The 10,000-nt window shown below is 42.0% G+C and overlaps 1 protein-coding gene across 2 annotated transcripts in view; it reads left to right on the top strand.

Annotated features, from left to right (window-relative positions):
* Positions 1-10,000, top strand: part of cskl (c-src tyrosine kinase-like) — a 36,693-nt gene that overhangs the window by 11,817 nt on the left and 14,876 nt on the right. For both annotated transcript variants that reach the window (XM_077194686.1, XM_077194687.1), the window contains exons 2-4: positions 3,269-3,335; positions 3,448-3,561; positions 6,246-6,358. In XM_077194686.1, coding sequence (XP_077050801.1) covers positions 3,321-3,335; positions 3,448-3,561; positions 6,246-6,358 — 242 coding nt within the window. In that variant the 5' untranslated portion in view covers positions 3,269-3,320. The remainder of the gene's footprint in view (positions 1-3,268; positions 3,336-3,447; positions 3,562-6,245; positions 6,359-10,000) is intronic.

Raw genomic sequence — 10,000 nt, 5'->3', positions numbered from 1 at the left:
TTTTTCTGTCAGGCATTAGAGATTCAGAAAAATGAGAAACAGGGTTTAAAAAAAGTGTCAGTGGAGTGTTTGGGTCGGTTTCTTGAGTTTGTGTGTAAATCTGTCAATAGTTTTCTCAGATGAAATGGTGAAATGCTGCTGAAAAACTACATTTCCCATAATGCTGTGCAGAAAATTCCACCAATATGAGTGAAACAAGCAAAATGAGCCAAAAGATCTTATTAGCTCCGCCTACTTCCATGAAGCACTGCGAATGATTTAATCGAGTCGATCTCTCTGCTCTCAAAATATTCAAATATATATGCATATTTTGCAATAAACCCAAATCTTATATTTCTGTCTTGACAACTCTCTGAGAGATTGGTATAGTAATGGTATAGGATATAGTAATGTTAATGTATTTGGTCTTGGCGGAATAGATCTGCTATGGCTATGTATAATATATTTATATATACACTGAACAAAATTATAAATGCAACACTTTTGTTTTTGCTCCTTTTTTTCATGAGCTGAACTCAAAGATCTAAGACTTTTTGCACGCTTCCTCAAAACTTTCGACATCTGAGGCATTGTGCTGTGTGATAAAACTGCACATTTTAGAGTGGCCTTTCATTGTGGCAGCCTAAGGCACACCTGTGCAATAATCATGCTGTCTAATCAGCATCTTGATACGCCACACCTGTGAGGTGGATGGATTATCTCGGCAGAGGAGAAGTGCTCACTAACACAGATTTAGACAGATTTGTGAACAATATTTGAGAGAAATAGCTCTTTTGTGTACATAGAAAAAAAGTCTGAGATCTTTGAGTTCAGCTCATGAAAAATGGTGACAAAAACAAAAGTGTTGCGTTTATAATTTTGTTCAGTGTATATTACCCTCCCCCTTCCCCAGCTCCACCTGTATGAATCTGCTAACGGGGGTTACATCATGTATGTTAAATAAAAATATATGTATATTCAACATTTGTAAATGAGTAGTTTAATATTTCTCCATCGTTTTTATGTCGATTATGCTGTTCGCAATGCTTCACCACTAAAGTCGTTAAGTTCACAGTCTTGTACCTTTGTCTTTTTGTGTGATTTTCAATTTTTTTTTTGCTCCAAATCAAAGTTTGTAATGTTGTGATTCTCCTCGTAGATGATTGGTTTGGTTCATGGCTTATAACGTTTTAATGAAGACTTTTTAAAATCCCAATGGGAAAAATACTTCCAGAACCAGTGACACTGATAAAGTGGACAGGCAGTGCTGAGCTCTATTTTTTAAAGTGTAGATCTTTTAATTATTCAGCGCTCCGAGTGTCTGCAGTTCAGCTGCATTATTCATATCCTCTGAAAACATGAAAACTGCACAACTAATGCTGAGAGAATGATCATAAATCACACTTTGAGATGAATGTTTTTAAAGGGATAGTTCACCCAAAAATGTAAATTAGCCCATGATTTACTTGCCCTCAACCCATCCTACCTGTGTATGACTTTCTTCTTTCAGACGATTACAATCAGAGTTATATTAAATAATATAATTTCTCTTCCCAGCTTTATAATCAGATTGAATGGGGGAAGAGATTTTGAAGCCCAAAAAAGTACATCCAACTACCATATAAGTAATCGATACGACTCCATGGGTTAATAAAGGCCTTCTGAAGCAAAGCTGTGTTTGTGTAAGAAAAATATCCCTATTTAAAACTTTAAAAACTAAAATAACTAGCTTCATGCAGACGGCCATTCACGCAAGCTGTGTTTTGCTCTATCCTCTGTGCTTCTGCATTCATCAATACATCACGCATCGGGTCAGAGGTCACTCGTCGGGTCAGAGGTCAGTCGGCACGCGTCGGGTCAGAGGTCACTCTTCAGGTCAGAGGTCATACATCGGGTCAGAGGTCAGGCGTTGGGTCAGAGGTCACTCGTCACGCGTCGGGTCATAGGTCAGGCGGCACGCATCGGGTCAGAGATCACTCGTCGTCATGCGTAAGGTCAGAGGTCACTCATCATCAGGCATTGGGTCAGAGGTCACTCGTCGTCATGTGTGGGGTCAGAGGTCACTCGTCGTCATGCGTCGGGTCAGAGGTCACTCGTCAGGCGTCGGGTCAGAGGTCACTCGTCGTCAGGCGTCGGGTCAGAGGTCACTCGTCAGGCGTCGGGTCAGAGGTCACTCGTGCTCAGGCGTCGGGTGAGAGGTCACTTGTTGGGTCAGAGGTCACTCTTCAGGTCAGAGGTCATACATCGGGTCAGGCGTTACGCGTCGGGTTAGAGGTCAGGCGTTGGGTTAGAGGTCACTCGTCATGCGTCGGGTCTGAGGTCAGCCGTCGGGTCATAGGTCAGGCGGCATGCATCAGGGTCAGAGGTCACTCGTCTTCATGCGTCGGGTCAGGCGTCTGGTAAGAGGTCACTCGTCGTCAGGCGTCGGGTCAGAGGTCACTTCTCAGGCGTCGAGTAAGAGGACACTCGTCGCCATGCGAAGGGCGTCGGGTCAGGGGTCACTCGTCAGGCGCCGGGTCAGAGGTCACTCGTCGTCATGCTTCGGGTCAGAGGTCACTCGTCATCAGGCATCGGGTCAGAGGTCACTCGTCGTCATGTGTCGGGTCAGAGGTCACTCGTCGTCATGTGTCGGGTCAGAGGTCACTCGTCGTCATGCGTCAGGTCAGAGGTCACTCGTCGTCAGGTGACGGGTCAGAGGTCACTCGTCGTCAGGCGTCGGGTCAGAGGTCACTCGTCGTCATGTGTCGGGTCAGAGGTCACTCGTCAGGCGTCGGGTCAGAGGTCACTCGTCGTCAGGCGTCGGGTCAGAGGTCACTCGTCGTCAGGTGTCGGGTCAGAGGTCACTCGTCGTCATGCGTCGGGTTTTTATGATGGATAGATGCACTTTTTTTGGGCTTCAAAATCTCGTCCCCCATTCACTGCCATTATAAGGAGACGCAATATTATTTAATATAACTCAGATTGTATTCGTCTGAAAGAAGAAAGTCATATACAGGTAGGATGGGTTCAGGGTAAGTAGATTATGGGCTGATTTTCATTTTTGTGTGAACTATCCCTTTAACAGATTTACAGATTTTTGTTTTAGTTGTTTGATGACGGTGTGCTGCTGTGTTACTTTTAAACCCCTGATTATGTTTTTCTTTCACCTTTTTTATTCTTAGCATTTTATACTGTGTAAAACACTAGTACACACTCACTCACTCACTCACTCACTCACTCACTCACTCACACACACACACACACACACACACACACACTCAGACTGATCGTGTGTGTTTTGTCTCCTCAGCTCTGATGGTTGAGGTCGGTGTGTGACGCTCAGAGTCTCAGCTTCACTCAGCATGTCTGCTCTACAGGTACACACACACACACACACACACACACACACACACACACACACACACACACACACACACTCTCTCTGCATGAGAGGATGTTTAGCAGAAGTTGTGTTTGTTCCTCTCGCAGGGAGCGTGGCCGTCCGGCACCGAGTGTGTGGCCAAGTATAATTTCCAGGGCAGCACCGATCAGGACCTTCCCTTCAGCAAAGGAGACCTGCTGACCATCATCGGCGTAACCAAGGTAACGGCCAATCAGGCGCAACCAAGGTAACGGCCAATCAGGAGGCAGAAGATGATGTCATGAGCACTGTAATGTCTCACACTCCAAACATCACGAGCGACACATCAGAGATTTATGAGATATCATTTATGAAATTTCAGTAATTGGGCCATTTATAAAAAGTCTTCTCCTGTGAAAATAATAGATTTTCTATCAAATATCAAACTGAAAGAGCTTCTATTTGCCGTTTTTCTTTTTTATTTTTGTAAGAAAAATAGTTATCTCTTTCCCTGCCCGTGTTTTTGAAAAAAGTTGTCAGTCACCACCAGCATTTTTGACCATTTTCACAAAACTTTCATGGCTGCCAGAATATTTTTTTTGTATGAATATCTGAACATGCAATATATCGAAAGAATGAACAGAGGCTCTGCTTATAAACAAAAAACCTATTTATATATTAGTGCTGTAACGATTAATCGCATCCCAAATAAAAGTTTGTGTTTAAATAATATATGTGTGTGTACTGTGATTTTTTTAAATTATAAATATATATATAATATAAATTATGTATTAATATATATATACATGCAAAGTTTTCATAAATATATACATGCATGTGTATTTATATATACAAAATAATTATACACAGTACAGACACATATATTATGTAAACAAAAACTTTTATTTTGGATGCGATTAATCGTTGCCGCCCAGTACTAATATATACAGGGTTTGAAGTTAACTTTTTCACTCACCGGCTAATTTAGCTACTAAATTCAAGTTACCGGCCAATCAGAACTTCTACTAGCCAAAGAAAGAACAAAAAAAGAAAATAAATAAACAAGAATATTGATTATTATTATAAAATTTGGATTTCATACATTCATTTCTCATTCAAACAAAATCCTGTTATCCAGCATCTCCTCTTCCTCTTTCATCATCATCATCATCATCATCATCACCAAACAAGTTTTTAGGTGGACAGATCAACAGTACAAAGAACATCAAAAAATGTATTTTCTGTTCACCAAATGCTTTTTAAACTTCGCTATTGCTTCAATGCAAATGAACAAGCGTGCCGGTATATGTTGTGTAATGACGAGTGTGTTCAAGTGAGCCAGATATGAGCAGATTCTGTGCAATACACTGTATTTAATATATCATGACTCTCGAGTGTTTGCACTAAATCCGTGTAGATTTGTCTTACACGAACTTCCCAGCAAAGTGAGAAACATTATAAATAACGCGAGATTTGACAGCGTTTCCCGCCACTGTTCATTTTTACACGCATTTGCCGGGTGTTAATTAATATAATACTTAATATTTTAATTATATTATATAATAATATTGGCGGGTGTTAATAATTAATATATCCACAAACCCCATATACACTCACCTAAAGGATTATTAGGAACACCTGTTCAATTTCTCATTAATGCAATTATCTAATCAACCAATCACATGGCAGTTGCTTCAATGCATTTAGGGGTGTGGTCCTGGTCAAGACAATCTCCTGAACTCCAAACTGAATGTCAGAATGGGAAAGAAAGGTGATTTAAGCAATTTTGAGCGTGGCATGGTTGTTGGTGCCAGACGGGCCGGTCTGAGTATTTCACAATCTGCTCAGTTACTGGGATTTTCATGCACAACCATTTCTAGGGTTTACAAAGAATGGTGTGAAAAGGGAAAAACATCCAGTATGCGGCAGTCCTGTGGGCGAAAATGCCTTGTTGATGCTAGAGGTCAGAGGAGAATGGGCCGACTGATTCAAGCTGATAGAAGAGCAACTTTGACTGAAATAACCACTCGTTACAACCGAGGTATGCAGCAAAGCATTTGTGAAGCCACAACACGCACAACCTTGAGGCGGATGGGCTAAAAGAGCAGAAGACCCCATCGGGTACCACTCATCTCCACTACAAATAGGAAAAAAAGGCTACAATTTGTAAGAGCTCACCAAAATTGGACAGTTGAAGACTGGAAAAATGTTGCCTGGTCTGATGAGTCTCGATTTCTGTTGAGACATTCAGATGGTAGAGTCAGAATTGGGCGTAAACAGAATGAGAACATGGATCCATCATGCCTTGTTACCACTGTGCAGGCTGCTGGTGGTGTTGGTGTAATGGTGTGGGGGATGTTTTCTCGGCACACTTTAGGCCCCTTGGTACCAATTGGGCATCGTTTAAATGCCACGGCCTACCTGAGCATTGTTTCTGACCATGTCCATCCCTTTATGGCCACCATGTACCCATCCTCTGATGGCTACTTCCAGCAGGATAATGCACCATGTCACAAAGCTCGAATCATTTCAAATTGGTTTCTTGAACATGACAATGAGTTCACTGTACTAAAATGGCCCCCACAGTCACCAGATCTCAACCCAATAGAGCATCTTTGGGATGTGGTGGAACGGGAGCTTCGTGCCCTGGATGTGCATCCCACAAATCTCCATCAACTGCAAGATGCTATCCTATCAATATGGGCCAACATTTCTAAAGAATGCTTTCAGCACCTTGTTGAATCAATGCCACGTGGAATTAAGGCAGTTCTGAAGGTGAAAGGGGGTCAAACACAGTATTAGTATGGTGTTCCTAATAATCCTTTAGGTGAGTGTAGATATATATATATTTATAAAATCAAAAAAACAAATCTTCAGTTATAATTTGATATCATGCTCATGATCTTCATTGATTGTTTTAACGAAGGACCCAAACTGGTATAAAGCGAAGAACAGTGTCGGTCGAGAGGGAACGATTCCTGCCAACTACGTCCAGAAGAGAGAAGGAGTCAAATCTGGAGGAAAGCTCAGCCTGATGCCGTGAGTTTATGACGAGTTTATGACGATATATACTCGCTTTATAACTCGAGTCACAGTCAAACGGGACTTTTATTCTAGAACTGCTTCTCAAACTGGGGTCGTGAACAAAATGTGTTTTCCATTTAATTCTACATCACCTTAAAATAACATTAAACTGAGCATGTATTACTAGCAGGTAAAATAGCGTAAATACATGACATACACACACATAAACACACACACACATAAACACACATAAACACACATACTGTAGACACACACACTCACTCAAACACACTCTCACACACTCTCTCTCTCACACACACACACACACACACACACTCTCACACACACACACACACACACACTCTTATACACACTCTCTCTCACACACACACACACACACACACACACACACACACACACTCTTACACAAACTCACACACACACATAAACACACACACACACACACACACACTCACTCAAACACACTCTCTCTCACACACATAAACACACTCACACACACACTTTCACAAACACACACACGCACACACACACACACACCACACAAACACACACATAAACGCACTCACTCACTCAAACACACACTTTCACACAAACACACACACACACACACTTTCTCACACACACACACACACACACACACACACACACACACACACACACACACACACACACACACACACACACACACACACACACACAAACACACACACTCTCACACACATAAACACACACACACACACTCACTCACTCAAACACACACTCTCTCACACACATAAACACACTCACACTCACACACTTTTACAAACACACACACACACACACACACACACACACTCACTCACTCAAACACACATTCTCTCACACACATAAACACACTCACACTCACACACTTTTACAAACACACACACACACACACACACAAACACACACATTCATGCACTCACTCACAAACTCACACACACACACACACACATTTTATACGGTACATTTAATATTTCATTTTAAACTATTCTGTTTAAATAGTTCAGATGTTGGTGTTCCGCATTAGGATATATATATATAGATGCTTATGAAATGTTAATAAAATGTAAATGTTAGTGTAAAATAGGCACATAATATCGTAGTTTTGACAAACTGTATCATTTTGAGCTTTCAGCAAATATCGCATGAGACGGTCAGTGTCGGAACACATCATGACACGTACATTTTATATCGTGTGTGTGTTTCACACAGACCTCGTGACCCAGAATCCTCAGCGTTCGCAGACTGCACTCACACACAGCGTTGTTCTTTTATAACTTGATTTGATTTGAACAATCATCATGTTGTGAGACTGAAATAATTCACAAGATTCTGCATTATTGTAATCTCTAACATCATTGTCTTCATGTGACGCAGCAGCCTCTGACCTCTGACCTCTAACCTCTGAGCTCGGCAGGAAAACACGAACTTTCTTTAAAACAGGAGTTCACTTCAGAATTAAAATTCCCTGATTATGTACTCATCTCCACGTCATCCGAGATGTTCATGTCTTTCTGTCTTCAGTGGGAAAGAAATGAAGGTTTTTGAGGAAAACACTCCAGGATTTTCTCCATATAGTGACTTCAATGGAGTCCAACGGGTCGAAGGTCCAAATGTGAGTTTCAGTGCAGCTTCAAAGTCTCGACTCGATCCAGCCGAGGAAACTGGAACACGCGTGACCTTTCACCCTGATCACGTAATGTGTGTCGCATCACAGCTCGTGCAGGACCAGCATTAGTGATTATAAAGTATATAAATGTTTATTTCTTTATTAAGTGTGCGCTGGTTTGTCTAGATCAGACTCTTATTCCTCGGCTGGATCGTGTCGAGACTTTGAAGCTGCACTGAAACTCACATTTGGACCTTCGACCCGTTGGACTCCATTGAAGTCACTATATGGAGAAAATCCGGGAGTGTTTTCCTCAAAAACCTTCATTTCTTTCCCACTGAAGACAGAAAGACATGAACATCTCGGATGATGCGGAGGAGAGTAAATTATCAGGACATTTTAATTCTGAAGTGAACGACTCCTTTAATCTCACTGATGGCTGTGATTGACAGTTCCCTTTTCTTCGTGTGAGTTCTGCTGAATGTCACTCAGTTTCTCAGTAAATCCCTCGAATGCAGAAGTGAAACACAGTGATGATGCGGCGGAAGAGTTGTGATGTCATCCGATGACATCAGAGATCAGTGCACACACACACACACACACACACACACACACACACAGAAATAACATGTTTGTTAATTCCTGGCTCATGACTGACCACTAGGTGGCGCTGATATTAATACGGGCAATAACACACATATGAAGCATTTCTGAGATACAGTCAAAGCTAAAATTATTCAGACACCAGATATAATTGTTGATATTTTTTCACTAGTGTGTGCAGGACACTATAGTTCATTTATGTAAGTGAGGAGAGCAAAATAAAGTAAACTGTGACATTATACCCAAATATTCTTCATACAGAGACTTCCAGTAACATTTATACAAATTGGTACCAAAAAATGATTGGGACACTTTGAGCTGATCATGTTTTGCTGAAGTGTTTTTTCTTTAATAACTAATGCACCTTTTTACACCACAGACTGAACAACATGAAGCATTGCTTGGTGATTGGTTGAGCTAAACTGGTATTATCTAATTGTGTAGTTAAATTTAACAGCTGACAGATATTCAACATAATTCATGTGTGAGAGTCTAACAGAAGGACGGACAAAACCAGTGAAATATCAACTGAGTTCTGCTCATATTTTATTACCATTGTCTAAACTATAGCGAATAAACTGATCATGTGAGAAATGTTATCGAAATATATCGAGAACTCCGACTCTTGCTGGACTCCAGGAATGAGTGTGTCTGATCTCTGATCCGGTGTGTGTGTGTGTGTGTGTGTGTGTCAGGTGGTTTCACGGGAAGAGTGTTTCTGATCTCTGATGTGGTGTGTGTGTGTGTGTGTGTGTGTGTGTGTGTGTGTGTGTGTCAGGTGGTTTCACGGGAAGAGTGTTTCTGATCTCTGATCCGGTGTGTGTGTGTGTGTGTGTGTGTGTCAGGTGGTTTCACGGGAAGAGTGTTTCTGATCTCTGATGTGGTGTGTGTGTGTGTGTGTGTGTGTGTGTGTCAGGTGGTTTCACGGGAAGAGTGTGTCTGATCTCTGATCCGGTGTGTGTGTGTGTGTGTGTGTGTGTGTCAGGTGGTTTCACGGGAAGAGTGTTTCTGATCTCTGATGTGGTGTGTGTGTGTGTGTGTGTGTGTGTGTGTCAGGTGGTTTCACGGGAAGAGTGTGTCTGATCTCTGATCCGGTGTGTGTGTGTGTGTGTGTGTCAGGTGGTTTCACGGGAAGAGTGTTTCTGATCTCTGATGTGGTGTGTGTGTGTGTGTGTGTGTGTGTGTGTCAGGTGGTTTCACGGGAAGAGTGTTTCTGATCTCTGATCCGGTGTGTGTGTGTGTGTGTGTCAGGTGGTTTCACGGGAAGAGTGTTTCTGATCTCTGATGTGGTCTGTGTGTGTGTGTGTCAGGTGGTTTCACGGGAAGAGTGTGTCTGATCTCTGATCCGGTGTGTGTGTGTGTGTGTCAGGTGGTTTCACGGGAAGAGTGTTTCTGATCTCTGA

This window comes from Siphateles boraxobius, unplaced genomic scaffold (assembly GCF_051911475.1).
Source record: "Siphateles boraxobius isolate OS27281-9 unplaced genomic scaffold, OSU_SipBor_1 32, whole genome shotgun sequence".
NCBI lineage: Eukaryota > Metazoa > Chordata > Actinopteri > Cypriniformes > Leuciscidae > Siphateles > Siphateles boraxobius.
Note: the sequence above shows the minus strand (reverse complement) of the source record. Positions and strands in the feature narration are given on the sequence as shown.